Source organism: Crocodylus porosus, unplaced genomic scaffold (genome assembly GCF_001723895.1).
Source record: "Crocodylus porosus isolate Cpor-Errol unplaced genomic scaffold, CroPor_comp1, whole genome shotgun sequence".
Classification (NCBI taxonomy): Eukaryota; Metazoa; Chordata; order Crocodylia; family Crocodylidae; genus Crocodylus; species Crocodylus porosus.
In genome coordinates, this window is record NW_017728906.1 from 8,268,568 (window position 1) to 8,294,352 (window position 25,785).

Here is a 25,785-nt window from a genome sequence, read left to right on the forward strand (position 1 = left end):
GGTGGTGCTGAGTGACCCAGCACAGTGGAGAAGCCCTGGAGAGCCACATGCAGCTCACGAGCTGTGGTTTGGCCACTATTGTTTTAGGTTAGGGCTTTTCAGCCTTTTTGGGTCAGTGTACCCCCAGCCGCTGGTCAAGAAGGTGGGAGTCCCCCAGCGACCAATCAGCAACCGGGGGGCTCTCCCAGCAGCCAGTTGACAAGTAGGGGAGGGGGGTCCTTGCAGCAGATAAGCAAGCATGCGGGCGATACAGTGGTGGTGGTGGAAGTGCTGGTGGTGGGACCTGCTGCCGAGTACCCCCTGAGGCCATCCCAAATACCCCCAGGGGTACGCGTACCCCTGACTGAAAACCCCTGTTTTAGGTAATTTCCTCGTGTGGTAGAGGAGCAACAGGATCTGAACGTGGAAGTCTTGAAAAGTTGCACTATAACTATGGTTAAAGCACCAGGGTTAACTTACAAAGGAAGTTCTTTAGTATTGTACTTGCTGTTTGATTGAAACTAAAGGAAAAAATAGCTTCTGTTCTTAAAGTAATACAGTTGTGTACTTTCACATGAAACAGTGGAGTGTCCTGTTGTACTGTTTCCCAACTTCTGTAAGTTGTCTATGATGGACCATTGCTTTTCCTTGCAGTCGCTGAAAATGGACTCTGATATTTTTAGAATGATTTCTTAGCCATTTTTTTCCACTGTGCACTGTGATGATATGCTTTTTTTTTTTTCTAGTGGGCTATTTGTATTTAGCACTTCTGAGTGAGATGATGAGTGTTTAATAAGCGTCAATGAATATGACACAACTAATGAAGGAATCCAGATTCTGGAACTGCAGCTTAATTCCATTTTATTCATTTCAGTATGTGCGTGCTGAAGAATGACAAAAGAGGTGTTGGGACTGATCATGGAACAGAACAAATAGATATTCATGCCTCTCTCTAAGCAGAAAACCTATTATAGATGGAGCTATTACTCCAGGATTTAAACAGCCTTACACTTTGAATTTCATTCAGTGTATCCATCTACGCTAATTTGTTGGCGTGGTATATGGACAAGAAATGCTTATGTTGCTCATACAATGAAATATATAATCTGTATTAGAAGTATATGCTGAACCCTTAATTTGAAGAACAGCAAGGAGAAGTGTTGCTACTGCATGTTCATGTTGTTGGTTGTCCTTCTATGCTATTTCTTATTAATCCCTGTTAGGTCTTAGAAGCCCCTTTTCTTTCAAGGATGTGGCATTCTCTTATAATAATTCAAAGCTTATTTCAGCTGTCATGAATACATGGCTATGGCCACCTTTTTGCTCTTTTGTGGTCTCTTTGAATGCTGGCCTCCTCTGCCCCACACTTAGTCATATACCTGGTGCCTTACTTTTTCTGCTGTAAGATTTCACAGGCCTCTTACCCTGCGCCTGGTCTATAGTATTGTACCGTGTGGCACAGCCATGCCTATCAGGCAGCTACAGTAGTGTTCAGGCGCTCAGTCAGATATGACTGAATTATTTCCTGTGGGGTTCAGTAACCAGTGGTATATACCAGGCAGCCTTCCTAGCCAGAGTATAATTTAAAAGTAGTGGCAACCATTTTTAAAGGAAAAAAATTTTAAATGGTCTGTGGATCCATTTATTTTACTGTGGTGGGTTATGAAACCTTTTCCACACCAGTGTGGATTTAAGTGAAACGCTGTGTGTTGTTATAGGTATTGAACTAGGGAGAAAGGGGTTGAAAAGGGAGAGTGACTCAAGGCATGCTGGCTGGGTGGGAAAGCAGACCTACAAATTTTACTCCCTGAGAGATGTGGCTGGGAACTGACTAGAGGAGGGGCAGCAATTATTTCAGGCGGAGGACCACTTACTGAACTTTGCCGAGCTGTCCAGGGGCTGCATGGGTATCTCTACCCCTTGACAGGTACCCCGTCCCCTGGTTGCCATCTTGGGACGAAGTCCCGCCTGCTGGCCCCTGTCTTTTGCTACCAGAAGTCCCTCTTCATGCCCCCAGAAGTTCTCCTTTCAGCAAGGGGTTTTGCCATCTTGGAACCAGAAAAATACCAAATTATAATTTAAAAAGCGAACATCTAAAACATTTGTTAATTTGATTTCAAAAAATATTTTTGTTCTGGTTTACATGCATTTATGTAGTGTGCATAGAGGTGATTGTATATCATAGCTTAAAATTAAGTCAAAAATTAATTTGTATATTGTGGGGTGGTGGATATAAGTTTGTGGGGGGCCACTGTGGGTATGGGGAAGGGTATGGGTGTGTGTGGATATTTGGGGTATGGGTGGGTATGGGGTTTGTTGGGGGCTGTGTGTGGAGGGAGGGAGGCTGGGGTACATGAAGGAGTGTGGGTGTGGGGGTATGTATGGCAGTGCAGGGGGGTGTGGGTGCCTCTGTATGGTGGGTTATGTGTGTGGGACTTGCCACGCACATGTATGCACACTTGCACACCCCCGTACCGTTGCAGCCCCATGTTCTGGGTCTGGTGATCCAACTGGAAGCCAGGTGGTGCTGGAGCAATATGGGGCAGGAAGCACAGAAATGGCTGGGGATGGGTGGGCTTGGACTCCTGCCTCCTGCTGCTGGCTGCCCCTGGGTCCTACTACTCCTGGTTCCTGTCATCTTTGACAAGCAGACAGGAGCAGATAAATATTTTCTAAATTTTTTAGGAGTCCTGCAGGCCGGATAGAATGGCCTGGCGGGCTGGATTCAGCCCACGGGCCAGATATTGCCCACCTCTGGACTAGAGACTGATGCTTGCCAGAGGGTAGGTAGTCCTGAGAAGCAGCTGTTGGTATGGGGTACTACCAGAGACTTGCCTGTTGCTCAGTTAAATGGTTGCAGATGCTGTGTTTGTCTGAAGGAGAAAGAGTGAAATATGTGAGTCTTTTTGTTTGACCAGAGGCTTGGTAGCAGTTTGTCACAAGCCAAGGAGTGGTCACACTTGCATAAAGTCTTACAGTTGGTAACCCAAGTGTGCCTAACTTCACAAGAATGATGCGAGGTGAGACTAAATCATGCTTACAAACGTTTTTATCCTGCGGCTTTTATCAATACAGCTATGAGTACTCAGTACTTCCAAAAATTAGATTCTGGATTTTTCAGAACTCAGTGGCACACAATCATTGAACATTTTTATAAATGTGGTTGCTAAAAGGTTGATGGACAAGAACAAGCAGATTTTTTTTAATAAGGGATTGATTAATTCCTTGGTTTCCTATAATTCAGTTGAATATGCAATTTTCCTGAATTATAAGGTTCTCTTTACGTAAACTTTTTTCATTGAGCCGGACTTTAAAAGGTAAACTAACGGGAGCATTTCTTTCATTTTAAAAAAAGAATAATTGGATTGTTTTTAGTGTAAAAATAGCATACTGCCTTCTGCTCTAGGATGCAGTCCAGGAAAGCAGATATTTCCACTGCAAGGGTTTTTAAATAAATGCTGTTGTGTGCTGACCTTTCAGGAATATTGTATAGTAGATAACATTTTAGATATATTTTACTTTACTACTGTACTGATTTGGATATATAAGCAACTAGGGAAGGGGGTGGGGAAGGAGACAGTCATGAAAAAATGATCTTCCTTCAATTGCATGTACATTGCAATGCATTTGAAGGTCCACATGAAAGACTGAAAGTATTTTCATTGGGAAGATCCTTAAATTAAATTTCTTCTCATTGGAAATTAGTCCAACTTTTTACTGTTTGCCAGACACCTTTTTCCCCCCCTCCCAAGTAATGATATTTAGATTATACCAGTAACTTCTGTAGGAGAGTGGCCCTCAACATGGCATCATCCAGGTCATTGGTTACATCAGGGAGGGAATGGAGAGCTGTTCTTTAACCAAATTCTCAGCCTTATTCATATTTATAAATATTAGTATGTAATTAATACTAGTATGTATAGAGCTAAACAAGTATGTAATAGAAGCAGTTGGAAATGAGGTATTTTAATACACTGTGGAAGTTCTGAAAAGAAAAGCGAACCAAGCCTAGTGCTTGGAGGAAAGGGAGGATGTGAAAGTGTGCCTGCATTTTAAATATAATTTTGATGTATTTAGGAGAAATGTCATAAAATTTGCTAATTTGTTGGGCTGTAACACCACCTGACACGGTGATCTTGCAGGTGGAAAGGCAGAGAGAGTTTTAAAAAACCCCGGGGGTAGTGTTTTTTTTTTTCCTGGAAAAAAAAATCTGTTTTGAACAAAACTAGAGGAGAAGAAAAACCCTATTTGTTTGGTTGAAGGTGCTAGGTTTTGTTTTGTTTGTTGTTTTACAGTAAACTTTTTTGTTTTCCATGGAAAACAATGGAAATGGTCAACCAAAATAAACTCCCTGTTAAAAGTTTCCAGTTTTCCAGGTGCTGATTTTTGAAAACATTCAAACAACATTTTGAGCATTGTGTGAAAGTGAAATATATATTCTGGAACTATGTCATATGTCCTTCATTTTCTGTGAGATCCTGAGTCAACATTTTAGAAGCAGAACATGCCCTCCAAAATGGGGTTGGCACCAGTTATTTTTAAGAGCAAAATATCTTAAGTTATTAAAGGTGGTCTTCTATGTTTCTTTGCTGTATAGCATTCCTGTTTTATGTATTTTTGTTTTGGTAGTGTAGAGTACCTAAAAGCGTTTGAATGCTTCAACTGTTAATCAGTGTTGTACGCAGTGAAACTGAGTAACGAAAAGGAAACTTGTGAAGTCTTATGATTCATATGGGTATATTCTATCAATACTCCAGGGGTTTAAACAGGTCTCTGCTAATGGATTTTCTTCTCTTGTACATAAATCTTCCTACCCTTTAATTCAGAGAGACCTCATATTATGTAGATAAATAGCCAGCCTGCTGGCATGATTAAAAGTCTTCTCTCCTTTTAAACGTTTGGAAGCATGGAAATAAGGTAATTATAAAAATGCCAGTGATAGCACTTGGACTTGTATGTGTGGGGTTTTTGGGGTTTTTTTTAAGCAAACAGGCAGGACAAGGGTAAAACTGGCTCAGTTGCATAAAACACTTGTGGCCACTTCGTATAGTTCTTTAAAGTAAAAAAGAAAAGTTTTCCTTTGTTTAGGTTTTCTGATAACTTGGTGTCTGAGAAGACCCATGTTTGGTTCTCTTTCTTTCTGAGAGCTTTTGCAGTGAGTGTTCATGCTGTTACTAATACTGTACGTAACAAGAAACAACAACCTAAGTTAGATACTGTACTTGGTTATGGGTGAGGTGTTTTTTTCATAACTGCTCTTGAGCTTACTTCTGTGTTTTTAAAATAGAAGCCTTTTCTTATTAAATCTCCCTGCATTGTGAGCAGGAAAAGGAAGCCTGGTAATGTTCTTCTCTCATAGATAAGAATGAATCCATTAACTTTCTACCAATGGGAACTTGTGTAAATAAGTGGAGGTTGTTAAATTGTGAACTTGATTTCAATAAACCCTGTCTAAAACATTATTGTACTTATTATTTGTCTTCCTTTAAAGACAGGATAAAAAACCCTCTCTTCTTTAGCTTTGCTCCTGCCTGCCCTGTCCCTTTCCCACCCCTTGCAGCAGCGGATGGTATATTTTGGCAGCTGTTGGCTTGTTTTCACTCCACACTTGCAAAGCCAAAGTGATTTTAGGGTATGCTGTGTAAGCAGTAGAAAGTTCTGTGACACTAACAGTGACCTTTGGCAAAAGCATTTATTTGCTTGGTGCACCGGAACTTGAGGAGTGCTACTGTCCGTCTGACTAATGCATGGTAGGTGCATCTATATGTGCAATTAAGGTGAAACAATAAACTCGGGTGCAGTTTGCACTGGAGTAAATTGCTCCCGGGCGCAGTATCTGTATGTACACCTAGGACAGTAGCACTTTGAGTTGGGGCAAAGCAACCCTGGGCTGGCAGCAGGCTCGAGTCATCTCTGAGATCTGGAGCGCTAGCGTGCAGATCTGTGTGGCAGGCAGCCCCTGCACTTTAGCGCCCTCATGCCCCAGCCAGCCCTGTTACCATCTACATGTGCATTTTGTCATACCTGATTACTCTGCCATAAGATAGTACTTGTCCCTGATTTATTTAATTCACTGCACCCTAATACCAGTACAGGTGCAAACAGTGACACTTTACTTCAGAGTTAATCAGTTTGCTCTGCAGTAAAGCAGACATGTAGATGCACCCAGTGTGTTCTAGGTCTGTCTGAGTTTCCAGAAGTGTCCATGGGTGCTCTGACTTTTGGGTGCTCAACTTGAGACTCCCTTTTAAAGGAGCCTAGTCTTCAGTGTGTGTTTTAAACAGTTTCAGAAATCAGATCCATACAGTGTGTCCAGTTCAGCATTGAAGCTGCTAGTTGATCTTAAATTGTTATGCCAGTTCTGTTTTCTGCCATGTTTGTAACATAAAAAGAATCTTTCTGTTAAGGGTCACTTTTTGGGATTCAAGCTTCTGATTTTGCTTTGGCAAAGAGAAGTCTGGAGTTAGGAGAGCCTAAGTATTTCCAAAAGCTTAAATATGAAAATGAATTGCTAGACTGTTTTGTTTTTATCTATCTATCTATCTATCTATCTATCTATAGGTGTATTAGCATTAATAGTGAAAGAGACACGGCTGCATGTAGTTTTAATAGATCTGAATGCATCTAGATTTTGTGATTATTGCTTGGGCCCATGGGAGTTTGGAAATAATTCCGAGGTTTTTTTTTTTCTGACCTAACTATTTTTAACTTTTAGTTGCACTGGCATTCTCAGTTAAAGTTTTAGTTGGATGATGTACTTCAAAGTGGAGAGTAGCCCTGTGACTCCAAAAGGGTTCTGGAACAGGGACAGGGCGAGTGGCATGCACATATAAGGCTATGCATTCCAGATTCATCCAGCTCTTCCCAGCACCAAAATATATGTGCTGTGAATACAGCTTATTTCCCAGCCATGCTGTGAGAGCAGCTTAGGTGTGTACACCTACAGACAGCTAGCTACCTCCAACCATTTTTCTTATTTTGACAGTTTGGTGTACTAGTGGACACAATCACTACAACTTGAAACCCATTAAGTGAGTGGAAAGGGGACAAATGCCAAGAAGAGTAAAATGGCAGTAAAAATAGGTAGGAAAATCTGCAGACAACAAGAGATCAAAAGAGGATAGATTAAAAAGATTAGACAGGCACAGTGTTGTAGCCTTGTGGCAATGGAGCCTGGAGGGCATCCAAGGTTTGATCTCTTCCAGAGAGAACTGATAGATTTAAAATTTAAAAAATATAAAAAAACCTCAGGAATCGGCATGAGGCTCTCCTCTCATCCTTACTAATGCCTCTGGACTGGATTTTGTTGCAAGTCTGCAAATCATGAAGGTGGAACAGTTTAATAGAACAGGAGCATCCAGATTGTAGCACGAATGCCCCAAGTGGCAGGCTGTGTGTGTGGCACCGGCAGATCAGGGAGGAGGCAGGTAGCACAGCAGCCAATAGAGTGGAGCATAGAAAGCAGAGCAGCAAATTGGGCAGAAGAAGAGAATGAAAGTGGCATTTGGGGAGGGAATAGGGCTGATTTGTGGCATGCCAGCTGCAAAGGTTAGCCCTTACTGTGGCAGACTGTTTATCCACATGGATAATTTTAAAGGGCAGGTCAGTGCTATAGAATCTGCAGCTGAGGATGGTCAAGTTGTGATGCAACCTATTGTTAAAACAAAGTTTAAACAGGAAGTGTCACTTTCTGGATAGGTGGGCATGATATAGGGAGCTACTTTAAATTCACCATGATGTACTGATGTCCTACAGGCCACTCATTTTCATAGTCTTAGTGTTTATTATCACTGTAAAATTCTTGGTGTAGTTTTTATAGAGGAATATTTATGTACTTGCATATACTCAAGAATATTGGATGGCATTTCAGTTCTGTTACCCCAGCTGCATCAGTACTTTGAGTTTTTCAGCTGCAGCAGCAGAGACTGAAAAACACAACCAATTTGGCAACCCACTGACGTGTTAAATGTGAAAGGCTAACATAATGATGCCCTGGAAGGACAAGGAGTAGAGGATGGGAAAGGGAAAAGTGTTTTTCTCTAAAGACCGAATAAAGCATAGGTAATAAGGTCAGTTACTGAGTGTTGGTTGTATGTTTCTTTAAATCATATTTTTCAAAAAGTGGTGGCTGTCTGACTTGAAAGTGTCATTCCTGTAAACATTTAACTACTTACATTACTACTTGTAAACCAATAGATTTGAGGCAGATTTCAGACCATTGCTTAGTACCTCAAAGCAGAACTAGTAATACATTCATGTATAACTAAAGTAGGGGTGAACAAGCGAACTACACACCCTCACAGCATCCTGAAGAGACTTGATAAAATGTTTTGGGGCAAAAACTCTTTTCCCATTAGATTACAGTTCTTTGTTCCATTTTTTAAATCTTTGTATGAGGATAGCTTTCAATCTACAGAAGACAAACTTTCTACATTTCAAACTTTTGTTAAAGGAGAGTGAGAGAGCTCTGTTAGTCTGAAGTTAGGCAAATGGCAGGGCAGGGTGTCTGTCCCTTTTATAGATTAACTGTTCAGAGGGGCAAAATCTTAGAGATGTCTGAGTTCAGGATCCCAAGAAAAGGAAGGACCAAGAACAGCAGAGTAAGGATCCTGGACTTCAGACAAGAAGGCTTTAGCTCACTTAGGGAACTGATGGGCAGGATCCCTTGAGAGGCCAGTTTGATGGGGAAAGGCGTCCAGGAGAGGTGGTTGTATTGTAAAGAAATCTTACCGAGGGCACAGGAACAAACTATTTGGATATGTAGGAAGAATAGCAAATATGGCAGGTGACCATCTTGGCTTATCAGAGAACTCATCTGTGAGCTTAAACACCAAAAGGAAGCTTACAAGAAGTGGAAACTTGAACAAACAACCAGGGGGGAGTAAAGGAGTAATGCTCAGGCATGCAGGGAGGGATGAAATCAGGAAGGCCAAAGCACAACTGGAGCTGGAGCTAGCAAGGGATGTGAAAGGTAACAAGAAGTGTTTCTACAAGCATGTCAGCAATAGGAGGAGGATCAGGGAAAGTGTAGGTCCCTTACTAAATGGGGAGGTAAACTTTTGATAGATGCAGAAAAGGCTGAAGTACTAAGTGCATCTTTCACCTTTAGTCTTCACAGGCAAGGTCAGCTCCCAGACTACTGCACGTGACAGCACAGTTTAAGGAGAAGGTGAGCAATCACCAGTGGTGAAAAAACAAATTGGGGACTGTTTATGAAAGCTGGATGTGTACAAGTCCATGAGGCCCAACGTGACGCACTTGAGAGTGCTGAGGGAGTTGTCCAGTGTAACTGCAGAGCCTCTTTGAAAACTTGTGGCTATTGGGAGAGGTCCTGGACCATTGGAAATGGGCAAATATAGTGCCAATCTTTAAGGGGAGGAGGATGATCTGGGGAACTACAGACTGATCACCCTTATCTCACTCCCTGGAAAAATCACAGAGCAGGTCCTAAAGGAATCTTTCTAAGAACTTGGAGAAAGTAATCTGGAAAAATCAGTATGGATTCACCAAGGGCAAGTCATACCTGACTAACTTGATTCCCTTCCTTTATATGACTGGCTGGTTGGATACAGGGAGACTAGTGGAATACCTTTACTTCAGCAAGGCTTTTAGCAAAACTTTTCCGCAGCATTCTCACAGGCAAGCAAAGGAGGTACAGGGTGGATGAAAGTCTTTAAGGTGGCTAGAAAACTGGCTGGATTATCAGGCTCAAGGGGTAGTAATCAATGGCTTGATGTTTAGTTGGCAGCCCATATCAAGTGGAGTGTCTCAGGGGTCAGTCCTGAGGCTGGTTTTGTTCAGTATCTTCATCAGTGACCTGGAAAATGGGATGGAGTGCACCTTCAGCAAGTTTGCAAATGACACCGAGCTGGGGTGGAGTAGTAGATACACTGGAATGTAAGACTAGGATTCAGAAATGCTTCAAATCGGAGGATTGGACCAAAAGAAATCTCATGAGGTTCAGTAAGGACAAGTGCAAAATCCTGCACTTAAGATAGAACAATCCCATGCACCACTACAGCCTGGGGACTGACTGCCTAAGCAGCAGCTCTGCATAAAAGGACCTGGAGGTTACAGTGGACAATAAGCTAAATATAAGCCAACAGTGTGCCCTTGTTGTGAAGAAGGTTAACAGCATACTGGGCTGTGTTATTAGGAGCTTTGCCAGCAGATTGAGGGAAGTGATTTTTTTCCCCTTTATTTGGCACTGGTGAGGCCACATCTGGAGTAGTACTGTGTCCAGTTTTGGCTCCCCCACTATGGAAAGGGTATGGACAGATTTTGGAGAGTCCAGTGGAGGGTAGTGAAAATGGTTAGGGAGCTGGGGAACAGGACTTATGAGGACAAACTGAGGGAACTGTGCTTATTCTGGCTGGAGAAGAGGAGACCGAGAAGGGATTTAATAGCAGCCTTCAACCACCTGAAGGGGGTTCCAAAGAAGATGGAGCTAGACTTTTCTTAGTGGTGGCAGATAACAGAAAAAGGACCACTATTCTCAAGTTGTAGCAAGGGAAGCTTAAGTTAGATATTAGGAAAAACTTTCTGACTAGGAAGGTAATAAAGCCCTAGAATAGTTTACCCAGAGTAGTTGTGGAATCTGTATCCTTGGAAGTTTTTAAGACCTGGCAAGACAAAGCCTTGGCTGGGTTGATATAGTTGTGGATGGTCCTTCTTTGAGCAGGAGCTTGGCCTAGATGACCACCTGAGTTACCATCCTATCCTAATGTTCTATGATTCTATGATAGTCCTTTGTAGACTATAGCCTACTTTGTCATAGCACCTGAAAACCTGAGCATTTGTTAAAAGGTTTGTGCTGTTTCATGCCAGTTTATGGGCTGAAAGTGCATATGATGCATCTTTTTATAGACTTCTGTTCTGCTTTGTGAATCAGGGAATAGGTATGTCAGTGCTCAGTGTTGCACACCAAACTTCCAGGAGCCTGGGAGTAGAATTCATAAACCCAAGTTGGGCATCTAAATGCAGTAAATGGGGAAAGTTAGGCCCCCAAGACTGTGGTTTGCCTCGTCCCCTGCTCAGCGTGCTGGATACTTTAGACTAGTCAGTAGGAAATGACAGAAAAGCATGTTCAAAATTTGCAGCCCTGTGTAAGACTTTGATTTGCATTCCTAATGTCCTTCCTCAGTAAGGGAAAGCAATAGTGTAAGCCTTGGCAGTTTTCTCAGGGTGAAGATGGGATGCTTGGCTAGGTACCTGAAATGTTTATATAGCAATGCAAGAAGCAAGGGGAACAAACGGGAAGAATTGGAAGTCCTAGCATTATGGAGGTGTGGTGGGATCATTCACATGACCCGGAGTGTGGTTATGGATGGGTACAGTTTGTTCAGGAAGCATAGGCAGGGGAAAGAAGAAAGCGTTGTTCTCTGTATAAAGATTCTCCATATAGAGGTACAGTCGATAATGGAAGGAAGGCCTGTTGAGAGCCCCTGGGTAAGGTCAGTGGGAGAACAGCAGGGGAATGTCATGGTGGGTGTCTGAAACAGGCCACCAAACAAGGAGGCAGTGGTGGACAAGGGCTTCCTTAAACAACTGATGGAAACTTCTAAATCGGAGGATGTGGTTGTCAAGAGTGACTTTAATTATCAGGAAATCTGGGAGGGAAGCACTATAGTGCACAGGCAGTGCAGCAGATTCTTGGAGTGTTGGTGAGGACTTTTTGGTACAGGTGTTGGACTGGGGGTTAGGGGATGAAGATTCATCTTCATGATTTGACAGTTGCAACCAGGGAGGACTTGACTGAACATGTTAAGGTGGAAGGTAAGTTTACTGACAGTTGCCCAGCATTCCAGATCCTAAGGGAAGGAGAGCAGCAGAATAAGTGTACTGAACTTCAGAAAAGCAGATTTTAACAAACCTGGGGAACTGATTCGCAGGATGCCCTGGGAGGAAAGTCTGAGGTGGGGGGAGGGGAAAGGAGTCTAGCTAGGAGAGCTGTCTGTATTTTGAGGAGGCTCATTTAAGGGTCCAGGAGTGAGCTATCCCAGCATGACAGACAAATGGGAAGTGCAACAGGAGACCAACTTGGCTAGATGCCAGTCTCTTGAAGCTGCTTTAATTAAAGTGCTGCTTCCCACCCTCCACCCCTGGAGCACGTGTAGAAGTGCCCATAGTGCCTATCTTTTAAGAAAGGGCAGAATAAGGATCTGACAAAGTACGGACTGGTCAGCCTGACTGTACTACCTGGAAATATAAAGTAGATCTTCAAGGAATCCATTGTGAAGCACCTAGAGGAAAGCAAGGTAATTAATTAGGAACAGCCAACATGGGTCATTAAGAGGAAGTCATGCCTGACCAACCTGACTTCTTTCTGTGATAAGGTGATAGGCTCTATTGATGGGGGAAGAGCAGTGGATGTGAAAGCTCAACTTTAGCAGGGCTTTTGACACACTCTCCCACAATATTCTCATTACCAAGCTAAGGAAATTCAGACTAGATAAAAGTACTGTAACTTGGATACATAAATAGTTTCATCTTCATGCTTAATAAGTGGCTCAGTGCCTACTTGGGAGGAGGTGTGAAATGGGTTTCCACAGGGGTTTGTCCTGTATCTGGTATTGGTCAATATCACTAATGATTTGGATGATGGGATTGAGTGCATGGTTAGCAAATTAGGGATGACACCAGGTTGGGTGGTGTTGGAGGGCAGGGCTAGGATCCAGAATGACTTATATAGCCTGGGAAAATGGTCCACAATCAACCAGGTGAAATTCAGAAAGAGCAAGTGCAAAATCCACAAAATAACTGAATGCACAAATACAGACTAGGGAATGATTGCTTAGGACAGGGGTAGGCAAACCTCTGGTACACATGCTAGCATGTGGCACGTGAAGGCATTTTGCTTGGCACTCATGCCTCAGGGAAAGGGCCAGGGCTGCGCTGCCACAATAAGAATCAGACCCCTTGCGGCTCCATCACCATCTGCTCCTGGCACGCCAACATCTTATAAGTCAAGATTGTGGGTGTTTTTGTGACACTGCCTCAAAATGTTGCCAAGCCTGGGGCTAGGCTGAAGTACCTCAGAGAGAGACCTTGGTAACAGTAGACCATCTTAAACTGAATTGGAGCCAACACTATGATTTGTTACAAAAAAGGCCAAGAATGTACAACGCTCTATTAACAGGACTGGTGCCTCCAAATCAAGGGAAGTGATTCTTTTGCTTTATTTACAACTAGTGAGGCCTTACCTGGAGTACTAAGTCCAGTTTAAGGCCCAACACTTCAGGAAGGATGTAGACAATTTGGAGAGAGTCCAGCACAAAGGTCTAGAACACATGACTTACGAGGAAAGGGTGAAAGAACTAGGATTGTCTAGTCTAGAGCATTCATCCTCAATCTTTTGTCCTGAGGGCCAGATCAGTGGCATGGGGCCAAACTGTGGGCCATATTGGATGGGGTGGATGGGGGTTGGTACTATGTTTGGTTCTCAGCAGCCCAGTTCTGCCCCATCAAGCCATACATGTTAAGATCAGGCATCAGATCCAGTGCACAGGGCCTGGGGCTTGGTCCAGAGATTTGGCAGCAGGAGAGCAGGCCACTGTTCATCAGGCACCAAATTTCCAAATTTTTAGGGAGCCCTGCAGGCTGGATCTGACCTGAGGGCCACAGGTTTAGCACCCCTGGTCTAAAGAAGAGCAAGTTAAGTGGGAATTTGGTAAGTCTTCAACGGGTGATTATCAGGGATCCTAGTTTTCTATTTGCCATGGAAAAATATGGAAAAATGCAGAATCCACATTTTTCTGTGACCTGCTAAAAGCATGGCAGTATCCCATGGTGAGCGACACCGTTTCTGCTCTCTCGTTTTTGCCATGGTTTTTGCCATTCAGGACTAGGAAAACAAAATCTCTATTCCAATATGTAGCTCAATGGAGCTCCATACCCTGAATTCAGTTGTTTCTGCCTCTGAATTCCTGGCCTCTCTGGGAGTCCCACAGACCCAATGACACAGTTACAACACACACTCAGGAAGTAACAGATCTGGGTTTTGGGCCTTCTTCAGCCTAGGAGTTTCAGATCTATATTTATCATTTCCCAGGAGAATATCCTTACAACTTGGTCATAGATAAGGCTGGTATGGGTCACTCCCAACCTGTTGAAGCTGGGCCCTTGCAGGCAAAGGTGTACATGAAACACAGATGGCACTGTAGCTCAGTAAAGTGGGCGCTTCTCTGAAACACCAGTATCTAAATATTGTTTTCAGGTCTCATGATGGCATTAAGCTGTTTTTCTTTGCACTTTTTGTAAGTTGATATTGATAGGGAATCTCACTTTTCCTAATGGAATTTCTAGGATCAGGGCCAGCAGCCTATGGCCTCTGGGCTATATCTAGTCTTCAGAGGTCTAATCCAGCACCAGGGAATTAGTCTCGGGGAGCTACACCACATTGCCCCTCTGTTTCTCAGACCTTTTGTCCATTGTTCAACCTGCTGCTTTGCAGTCTCTGAGCTTCTCCCTTGCTGCAGAGGGACTGGGAAATTGGCAGCCAGCTGCTAGGGGGCTGGGATTCCAGTTCTCAGTGGCTGGTCATGTCATAAGCTCTGGCCCTCACCAGCAAAAGGCTGCCCACTCCTGATCTGATCTAAGATGATACTGTTTGTATTTTTCTGGAAGCGCTTAATCCAGTACTAATATTTTTCTGATTGTTTTAGGACTATTGTGATTTTTGTTTTTAAAACCACTGTTCCCAAAGAAAAGCGATTAGGTGAGAATCTCAGCTTTTCATGTTGAGAATGTTTATAGATCCTGAGGAAGGCATGAAAATGTGACTTCAGTACAACTTAAAGCTCAAAAAAACCCAAACAAAAATAATGCAACTTATTTTAAAAACCTTGTAAGTAAACCAGTCTTTTGGCTTTACAGTGTCTGGAGTTCACAGTATAATCAACACTTGCCAGCAGCACTGGCAAGGCATCATGCCACCGTGTGTTTGTATCACAGTCTGTTTATACTTCCTGGAGAGCCACTTGTTTTCCAAGAAGACAAGTAAAGGTGATTTTTTTTCCCTTCTCTCTTTGCTGCTCTTTTTTTGTTTTTGGGGGGTTTTTGGTCTGTGGTTTTTTGTTTTTTTTTTTTGTTTTGTTTTTTTTTTGGGGGGGGGAGCAATAATTTTCTGAAACGGTTGAGATTTCCCTTCATAATCCCGTAGCTGCTAGGAAGAGCAGATGTGACTCTTGGAGTGTGGCACGTATAACAGGCAGAGTGAAAGGGAATTCTGGGGTTGGGCAAAGTAAATGAAACTGCAGAGCTGCTTTAAAAGTCTGCTTGGCAAGATGGTAGGCATCAGTATTTCAGACACCTAACTTTTGTCATCTGCAGCATGGACAACACCAGCAACATAGAGTTTTGCAGGGGTTTCTTTTCCTATACTTGACTGCAAGTCTGAATTTTTCTTTTGAAGTTTGAACATAGTCTTGGGTATTACTTACATTCATTTCAATATTGTCTATTATTCCTCCTTGCTCCTCCACCAGAAGTGAAATCTGGATAAAGAGTTCTTTTAGGTCTTTGATCTGATTCTCTAGATTGACCAGTTCTTTGTGCCTTTGTTCAATCTCAGATAACTGAGCTCTACTGATTTTTACTTCAGTGAGCAAGTTTTCATTGAAAACCTCCCATTTTCCTTGCTGAAGCATTTCATTGACTTCTTCTTCAGATACTTCTTTGCCGGCTACTTCAAGCTGACGGATAATAAAAGTCTTGCATTTTTCCTGCTTGGCTATTATAACATCATTGTACAAATGCATGGTTTTTTGGAAATGCCGGAATAGGAAAGCGTACTGTGATGTAAGAATTCTTGCAATAGCAGAAGATGGCCCATGCTCTCTTTCAGCCGCCTTCACGGTTTTTGACAATTCCTCTAAGTTTTTATTTATTTGCTCTGCTTGAATTTTTATTTCTCTGGTAATGTTAGACTCCCTTTTAAGAACACTGAACCTTCTCATTGAAGACACAAGGCTTTTCTGTTGCTGACCAAACTTTTGAACCTCCTCTGCTAGGTTACTAATGTCATCCTGTAGCTTTTGGATTTCATGTAAGTGCCTCTCTGTTAGGGGCTCTTTCTCATAAATAACTGCTTCCTGCTCAAGCTCTCCTTGTTCCTCTTTCCCCCCAGGGACACGGCTGTTCTCTTCATCTAGTTGCAGTTCCTTTGTTCTCAATTTAAGCTCTTGAAGACGGTCTGCCATTTTTTCCCCACCCTCTGTGACTGAGTAGTGAACAAACTCTGGTACCAGTTCTTGTCAGCTGATGTCACCGTAATCCTAACAATAAAAAAATATACATATTAATGCTGTTTTTTAGCAACTATCTGTATACAGCTTAATTATACTACATGTGGAAAGACAGGAAAATATAGAGATGCTGCTATAGTATGTGCAAACTAATGCCCCAGAATGGTGTTTCCATACACTTCTGAATGATCTCTCTGCTAACCTCCAAGGCCAGAATAAGTACCAGTAAAAGTTTTAAAATCATTCTCTTTTTTTTTTTTTTTTGTGCAAGGTGTTTATTTGGATTACCTGCATGACCTACTTTTAGGTCTTAAGTGTTACTTGCAATTTACAGCCAAACTGGCAACATTAAAAACTTTCTATCATACCATGTCATATTTTTCTATATTGCTCTGTGGGGTTTTTTAAAGTGGGAAATGGGTTTAATTTAGCTCTAACAAAGCAATTCAGCATTTTTTTTAATTCCAAGCACAAAAACCTTTCGCTAATATTTCAGATTACTGTAATAGATCCATAAGAAAATGCACACAAGGATTATAAATATAAAAGTTATATGTGACTTAAGTGCAGTAGATCAATGAAACAAGATTTAATTGCAAATCTGAGGAACATACCTTTCAAATGGCATACAATACAACTTCAGTTAGTCCTGGGCAGATTTTGTGTGTAATCATTCTTAACTCTCAATTTTGTCTTTCAATATAGGGTATTTCATTGGAAATTCAAGGAGCTTACTTTTGTAGATTGCTCCGTTTCTAAAACTTGAAATCTGCAGTTTGTGACAGTGAATGCTCATACTGTTTATCTTGCATGGCTGACTGCTGCACTTCTATTGTCTGTCATCTTGAACTTCAACAGTGCTCATGGAAGGAGATTTTCATTCTGTTGTATGAACAAGGCAATGGTGGAACAAACAGTCCTGAAAAATAAAAGTGTTGTAATGGCTCCCCTTTGCATTGGCAATTAAATAGCTCCTGCAGCTGGTGAGTTCTGTAGCTGATGGGACTTGCAGCTGTGGCAGCATCTTACAGCTGGGATTGAGAATCCTGCAGCTGCAGGACTCTGTCTTGGTGGTACTACACAACTGCCAGGACCAGGAGTCCAGCAGCTGCAGGACTGTGTCCCAGTGGCTGTGAGGTGCTGCCAGGAAGAGGAGTCTGTGGCTGTGGGATTTCCCAGCCCCAACTGTACAAGGGGAGCTCAGGCAGCTGATAGAGCTCCCAGTTGCAGGGGCAGACCCTGCTACATGTGTAAATTAAAGCTGGAAAGCAACCAGCTATAAGAGTTAGTACACATTTTTAAGGTCTAACTTTATAGCTGTTTCAACCGTTTTATGGAGTCATAGGTACTTTTCATGTGTAGCTGGTCTCAGTTAATAGCACAATACCTGTAATGTGTTGAGGTGGCCTCATACATGCATGCAAGGGAGGTAGCAGAGCAACAGGTTACAAGGGATGGATGGTTTTTGCTTTAAATTTGTCTATGTAAAACCTCTTTTGTTATGGTTTATTTACCTTGGATTCAGTTGGCAAAATGCTGCATGCAGTTAAGAACATGAACTTTAACACTGGAAGTCTTATGCTATAATTTATTTTTTTACTAGTGTGACTATCGAACATTTCCCATCATGTGTATTTAAAATAAAATTCTTTCTTTTTAGGGTTCTCCCAAGAACACAATTTCAGTACAAGAAATGAAGGTGCAGAATCTTGTGATACTGGTGTTTTAACAAAAAAAAAAAAAGCACTATTATGCAACCTCAAATACAGAGATCATGGTTGTTGGCTGTAACTTAGATTACAGCTTAGGTGTTTTCTGGTCTTTAAATACATTTTAGCTATGCACAATTCCACGCTTGTATTCTTAAAGTGTTTTGGTTGTATCCCTTTGCATCTACAAAGATGACCTGAACATTTGTAGGTAGTATTTAGGTAAGTTATCTCCATCTTTGGGGAACGGTTTTTGCTGGCAGTGAAAATGGAGGAGTTGTGGACCGGGGTACATCTCCTTTCTTATGAGCTTAAAAGAATCATAGAAAGTTTCTAAAACACATTTAAACTGGTTAATTGTGCACAGTTTTATTTAGGGACTTTGCTTACTGAGTCTGTTTTCAACAGACTTAAGTCCATCTATCCACAGGAGAATTAACAGGAAAATTAAAACTGTACATTTAAGTAAGTTTTGCCACAGGCAGTAGGAACAAAGACCTTTCCCCATGCTTTTGCTGAGTTTGCTTCTACCTTAATAAATACAGTTTTTAGTGGTTCAGTGTAGCATTTTATTCTGAAGCCAAAAAACCCAGCAACATTAGCATTTTATAGATCCATAGATTGTAAGGCTGGAAGGGACCTTGGAAGATCATCGGATCCAGCCCCCTGCACCAAGGAAATAATTTTAGTAATAAAAGCTGCTTATGCACGTGTTGGGTGGCGGGGGAGAAGAACCACTCTAATTAAAGAGTGGTTCTCAGAGAACTGCCCTAATTAAGATGTTGCAGTGTTACAGGTATTAAGCCCCTGCACATTTAAGAATGGTTGCAGGGGCACTTTAACTAAACCTTATTTGACAAAGTTAGTTAAAATGCTCCTGTGGCCATTTTAAAATGTGCCAGGGGCTTAATACACATGATTGTGCAGCAACACTGGAGTGTTCTAATTAGAACATGAAGGTGCACATATATAGGCAGCCAAAGTGATCAACTGAGACATGATTTGGTGAGTCTGAAAGTAATGGATTTTAAAACGTTACTTTACTTTCTCCTCCCTGATGCACCAAAAAAGAAAAAGGAAAAAAACCAGAAAAACATGAGCATCTTTGTTTGTTTGTTTTTTTTTTTTTACAATAATTCCTCAGCATTGCTAAATTTAGTCTGCATCTCCCCAGCAGCACAAGACATGTGATTCATAGGAGATAACATTCTTTTGCTATGTTTCAGAATTGCCAGGCACTATTTGGGCTGCTCTGGGAAAGTTCATATTGGGTATGTGAAAATAATCATGAGCGCTAAATAAGACTTCAGAGAAGTGACCTGAAAATCTGTTTTAACATAGCCTAACATGACTGTTGACCCTTAGTAATTTGGTGTGGCTTGACAAGCCCGTGGTTTAAAAAGCAAGCCGTGAGAGCATCATTAGTGTTTGTGAGGTAGGAAGATAGGTCTATGTACTGAATGAATAAAATTTATTGAAAAGTTCTTAAAAATGCAGTTACTTAGTTAAATATCTCTTATAGCAAATGGCAGAAAAATGGTTTTGGATTCTATCCTTTTATGTATCTGTAAACAGTTGATACTACCTTTTTTCTCTCTTTTTAATGGAAAATTGCTCATAGTAAATGCAGTAAAATTGAATGTTTATGGAACTATGTACAAGCATATTCAAAAAAATCTTGTCTCCTGCCTCTGTCTGTCTGTCCATTCAGAGCACCTAGTGTTGATATATTAAACTCATTAAGAATTTTCTGTTAAAGTTACCCTAATGCAGCGTTAAAATAGATGCAGAAAAAAATTAAGTTTCTTTTTAATTAATGACATGGCTTACAAGGCATTCAAGGTAATTCTAGGTTTAAAAATCTTTTTGTTTGTCAAATGGTAAGTAAGAAAAATGGATCATCTTTAAAATAAAATAAAAAACCAAGCAGTCGCTGCTTTGAGATGTTAAGTGGATAATGTCATGGGAAAAATATATTACTTAAAAACAGTTTTGAATAGATCAAATTTCTCAGTTTCTGTGCCAGACTCAAGCCAGTTAGATCAGTTTCTATTTTTTTTAAACACTGCTGTTTAGGGCAAGTGCTTTAGGAGCTAGCCATGGCTGTAAGGGGAGAAACTTTTGCTGGTAGTCTCTACCTCTGATTCCTTTTAGGAGAGCCTTGCTATGAGGGTCCTTGAGAGAACATAATGGAAGTACCTCGTCTGTATGCCTGGTCTGAGGCTTTGGTATGAGTTAAGAATAGGGAATGTGCATGGGGTCAAAGGTAGTATATTTGAAGAACAGAAGGTCTGTGAGCTTCATGATTAGCAGAAAGTTGGCTACTGGGAAAAGGCAATAGTTATGTGTGCATGTAAAACTGAAAGCTGTATTAGGTGGAAGAAGTATGTTCTGACAGTTGTGAAAACAAGTTGGCTTTATGGAGGGGGGGGTGCTGAATGGTGAACAAGAAAAATCTTCAGAGGTAAGGAAAGGGGACTGGAAGTTTTTGAGACTGGTAAACCTGAAAGGAAACTGCAGAATGTAATAGCATCTTTGTTCTGGGGAGTGCTAGATTTATTGATGGTTTGGTGCCTGATATGGTGAATGGGCAGAGTGTCCTGGGCAGCTCAAAAAATACAGGATAGAGGACAGGCATGTTAGTAAGGTGAGAAGGGAATAATAGCTTGTTATGACTTAGCATGACCTTCCAATGCACTCCACAACAGCTGCTTCTCTCCATGTGGTCCTGTATTGAAATTTTAATACTGCTATTTATGATTGGAACTGAGATGCATACTGTGAAATGCGGGGATCTGTTGGAACCGAAGAATTCTGTGTTGTCAGCAACAGGAAGAATAAGGGAATAAATGTTAATTGAGTGATATGTAAGGCTGGAAGGGACCTTGGAAGATTGGGTCCAGCCCCCTACATCAAGCAGGAAAGATAACTGGGGGTCAGATGACCCCAGCAAGGTAATTGTCTAGTCTCTTCTTGAAGATTTCCAGGGTAGATGGTTGTACCACCTCTGGAGGGAGCTTATTCCACACTCTGGACATCCTGACTGTGAAGAAGACGTTTTTCCTAATGTTGAGCCTGAATCGGTCTTCCAGGAATTTGTGGCCATTACTCCTAGTTTTCTCCTCAGGTGCCCTGGTGAACAGTTGCTTACCGAGCCCTTGATGTACTCCCCTAGTGTAGCAGTAAGTTGCTACCAGGTCCCCTCTCAGCCGCCTTTTCCTCAGGCTGAAGGGTCCCAGGTAGCTCAGCCTTTCTTCGTATGGCTTGCTGTGTAAGACTGCGATCATACAGGTGGCTCTTCTTTGGACTCTCTCAAGCTTGTCCATGTCCTTGTTTAAAGTGTGCCCAGAACTAGACACAGTACTCTAGCTGTGGTCTCACCAGTGCTGAGTAGCGCAAGAGAATCACCTCCTTGGTTTTGCTGGAGATGCACTGATTGATGCAGGCCAGAATACTATTTGCCCTATTGGCTACAACATCACACTGTAGGCTCATATTCATACTGTTGTCTGTTATTACCCCCAGGTCCCTTTCATTCATGGTGCTAGTCAGTTTGGTGCTGCCAAGCTTGTAGGTGTGTTGGGAGTTGCTTGTCCCAAGGTGGAGCACTTTACACTTCTTAACGTTGAACTTCATCAGATTCTGATCTACCCAACTTGCTAGCCTGTCTAGGGCCACCTGTATCTGTAGCCTATCTTCAAGTGTGACCACGCTTCACCATAACTTGGTGTCATCTGTGAACTTGGCCAGTGAGCTCTTCACCCCTACATGCAAATTGTTAATAAAGCTGTTGAAAAGTACTGGACTAAGCAATGACCCCTGCAGGATGCTGCTGCCCACTTCTCACCAGGATGACTCATCCATGTACTGCGACTCTCTGGGTCCTATCCTGCAGCTATTTTCTCACCCACCTGACTGTGTCGGAGTTAAGCCTACAATCCTCCAATTTTTTTGCAAGACATGGGATATTAGATCAAAGGCCTTCTGGAAGTCAAGGTCATCCTGCATACAATGTCAACCTGCTCTCATATCCAGGTGGCAAGTTGCCTGGTCGTAGAAGGAGATGAGGTTGGTAAGGCAAGGCCTGCCTGTGATGAAGCCATGCTGGCTGTCATTCAGAATCTTACCTTCTGCAAGCTTATCGCAGATAGACTCCTTGATGAACTTTTCTAGGATTTTCCCTGTGATGGAAGTTAGGCTGATTGGCCTATAGTTACCTGGGTTCTCCCTTCTGCCCTTTTTGTGGATGGGTGCAACATTGGCCCTCTTCCAGTCCTCAGGGACTTCTCCAGAGCGTCACGATTTGTGGAAGGGTTTCGCCAGGGGTTTTGCAGTGACTTCGGCCAGCTCTTTTTCAGCGCTCTCAGATGAAGATTATCCAGTCCCACTGACTTGTATATGTCTAATTTTTTTAATTGGTCATATACTACTATTCTACGGCAATAGTAGAAAGGCGATTATTCCTACCATGCTCATCTTTTACTCTACTTAGCATTGTTTTCCCCTTGGTCCAGTGAAAGACGGAGACGAAGTAGTCATTCAGGAATTCAGCTTTCTCCTGAGCAATGGCCCTACTCTCCCATTTGTTTTACTCCTGTTCCTTATGTACCTAAAGAAGGACTTCTTGTTGTCCTTGATTTCCATTGCTAATCTAAGTCCAGTTGCTGCTTTAGCCTTTCTTATTTGTTCCCTGAAAATGCGGGACAATGTGGACTAGTTCTCCTTAGGGCCTGCTCCAAGCTTCCATTGTTCATAAGCCCCTTTCTTCTTTCTTAAGAGGACTGTGATTTCCCTGTTTAGCGAAGAGGGCTTCCCAGCCCTTCTGTTACCTTTTGTCCACATGGGAATGGACTTCCTTTGTGCTTCAAAGATTGTGGTTGCTCCTTAAGGACACTCTTCATGCACACCTTTCAATATGGCACTTCTTTGTGGGTATAGGAGAATCACCATTTTGCTGCACTGTACTTCCATGATTTTGGGGTTGGGAGGGATGTTTGTTCTGGCAGATGGAAATGAAGGTGGTAAGTGCATGTGCCGTGTCTTCCATAAAAGGACATTAGCACTATATGGCATTTATGCTAGGGTTCCCATATGTGCAGGTTTTCCCAGACACATCTTCTTTTTCAGTCCTCTGATCTCTGTCTGGGCAGTTTTTTAAAATATGGATAAATGTTCCGGAATTTGCTCTGCTCAGCATCAGAGTTTTTCCTGGCATTTCTTGGCTTGCTCGAGGAGGTGGGGGAAATGGGGGGAGGGCAGTTAGAGGCAGAGGGCACGCACATGCATGTGGCCAAGCAGGGTGCTGGGAGCAGCCGCGGCAGCTGAATCTACGTAAGTCTGAGGAGCAGGTGCTTGCTGGTACTGGGAGAAGCTGTTTAGGTACTGGGGCTGCAGAAGGACCCGGGGGGAGACGGTTGCCCCTTCGAGAGGGCAGCGGGGAGCTGCATAGCCTCACTGTCAGCATTGGGGCTGGGCCCTTGCTTGCAGGGGCAGGGCAGCTGGGAGATGCTGTAGGGCTTGGGGGGAGCAGAGGGCTGCAGATCAGTAGTGGAGGGCCCTGGGGCTGTGGGGTTTGGCTTGAGAATGAGGGGTACCAGGGTAGGCAGGGGACTGTGGGGTGGGAGTGCGGGGGCACCACAGGGATGGGGGGCCAGGGATTTGCGGGTTGAGAGTGAGGGACACCAGCATGGCCCAGGGGGGTGGGTACTGAGGGTTGGGAGTGAGGGGCATCAGCAGAGCCAGGGGTTTGTGGGTCGGGAGTGAGGGGCAGCAGCAGTTGTGGAGGGGTGGTGCTGTGGCTTTAGAGTGAGGGGCAACAGCAGGGGCAGGGCACCAGCATACCCCCTCACTCCCCCACCCTCAACAGGTGTCCTCCTCTTTGACACTGTAAACAGTAACCCTAATTTATGCTGCACTTTGGTGTCCAGTCTGACAAAACTCTAGTTTTTACTAGCTACAGGAAATTATTCTCTGTAATTGACAGAGGAGACACCTGATTTGAAAACAGAACAGAGGAGTTTTTGTTTTATTTTTAACTTTCTGGTGTTTTAATCTTACTAATATCAAAGTGTTAATGTTATCATTGTTCTTTTTACAAAGTGGGCAGAGGCTTGTTTATAAAATGAGTAACTGCGATACTGAAATATGTGAACTTCAGAAGTTTAGCTTTTATTTATTTTATTGTTAGGTACAACATGTGAGTAGTTGCACCTATACTTTATTTACTAAGGAAAATGTGCTACCACACCTACAGACCTCACAACTCCTCAAGTGAAAACAGTGGACGTGACTGATATCATAGGATTGAAAGTTTACCCACTGCTATATTACAGAGGCAGTAAATTGAGAAGAGGAAGGTGTAGGAAAAGCAAATGTATGGAAAAATCGAGTCTAAGTTGAGCAGAGTTTGAATTGTGAGGCAATAACCTTCTCGTGAGTCTGGTTGCAATATAGAGACTATGATGTTCTACCTTTCTGACTTGCTGAATTGCAGACTTAAGAGTTCATGTGGAGTGCTAGCTAGTGCTTGGTTTCGTTGCACAGGTGTCATAACAGGCTGCTAATATTTTAACTGGGAAACCAACCCTTAATAAAATGCAAGAGCTTACACACCAGTTCCAAAATGTTAGCAGCAGGCTTGTTTTACTTGATTGCACAAATCAAATGTGGGTTAACAAGCTACAGCCTGGACAATGAAGTCCTCTCTAGGTCCAGAACAGTGCAAACAGTAGGCTGATATTTTAAAATTGAATCCTGTTAAGAGTCGTACAGCAATACTTGTTACAGAATCCTTTGCCTGTCTTTCAGCCAGAAGGTGAATTTGGACATCCTCACCCTGAGCTCAAATTTCTCTCTGGATCGAGCCTGTTTGATCAGCAGGAGTGATTCAAGTGATACAGGGTGGAGAGAGTATCAGGGAAACATTTTCAAGTAAATGGAAAGACTATTCAGAAATGAAACAGGAGTGGTTCACAGGTCCAGCTTGCCCGGACTGAAACAGGGTTAGCATTATTGTCATTCTCATGATTGTTTGAAGTGGTAGCCAAAGAAAGAAGCTATACTAGATTTGGCTACAAATATTACTAAGCACACAAAAAAGTAACTTTTAAAATATTTCTTCTATTCAGAGCCCCTTTAGAGGGGAAATTGGCCAGGGTAAAGCTTAAATTAGAAAAAGGGGGCCTGTCCAAAAATCTTACAAGCCTATGAATGGAAATTCTTAATGCCTGCTAAAATGGTAAGTGCTTCAGCTCCTTCCTTCAAGGAAAATCATGCTACCAGCCATGTTATATCATAACTTAGGGTCATAGAAAAGGGCTGGAAGGGACTTCATAAAGTCATATAGTCCAGCCCTGGTTCAAGGCAGGGTCACCCCAGCCGACCAAGTCTCTCTAAACTGCTCTTGAAAATTTTCAAGGATGGGGATTCCTCAACTTCCCAAGGTAGCCTGTTCCAATACTTGGCCACCCTCAGAGTCAGAAGCTTACCATTATGCTCAGAGGGAAGTTGAGCTTTAAAAACAAAGGCACAGTTTAAAAGGGGATGTCAAATAATCCAGTGTTATTAGGAGAGATGTGAATGCCAGTTTGTTGGTAGACACGAAAGGGCAGTGAAGGAATGCAATTGTTACTTTTGTCTTTATAACTTAATTTGACTGGGGGCTGTTACTTAGGGGTGCTGAACAAGGAAACTGTTTTGTAGATCAGTGTCCATTTCATATATAAAGTACATTTCTTATTGTAATATTGTATTTGATCATTATCTTTGCAAGAGGCAAGGAAGGAGGGGACATCAAAGGTTTGTTCTAATGCTTTACAGTGCATTAGGAAAGTCTGAAGGTATGTGTGAATTCT

General features: G+C 42.4%; 2 protein-coding genes and 1 long non-coding RNA gene across 8 annotated transcripts in view; 1 reads left to right on the forward strand and 2 right to left on the reverse strand.

The window, feature by feature from the left end:
- Positions 1-25,785, forward strand: part of ARL13B (ADP ribosylation factor like GTPase 13B) — a 68,493-nt gene that overhangs the window by 13,479 nt on the left and 29,229 nt on the right. The gene's annotated exons all lie outside the window — the stretch shown is intronic.
- LOC109305650 lies at positions 11,555-12,236 on the reverse strand. Its single transcript, XR_002099660.1, has 2 exons — positions 12,178-12,236; positions 11,555-11,789 (listed from the first exon to the last, which is right to left on the reverse strand). It is a non-coding gene; the product is annotated as an uncharacterized LOC109305650 (long non-coding RNA).
- Positions 15,066-25,785, reverse strand: part of STX19 (syntaxin 19) — a 13,048-nt gene continuing 2,328 nt past the window's right edge. The window contains exons 2-3 of one of the 2 annotated variants that reach the window (XM_019528669.1): positions 16,838-17,142; positions 15,066-16,253 (exon numbers count right to left, since the gene is read on the reverse strand). In XM_019528669.1, coding sequence (XP_019384214.1) covers positions 15,300-16,178 — 879 coding nt within the window. In that variant the 5' untranslated portion in view covers positions 16,179-16,253; positions 16,838-17,142 and the 3' untranslated portion in view covers positions 15,066-15,299. The remainder of the gene's footprint in view (positions 16,254-16,837; positions 17,143-25,785) is intronic. The other variant, XM_019528670.1, reaches the window with a different exon arrangement.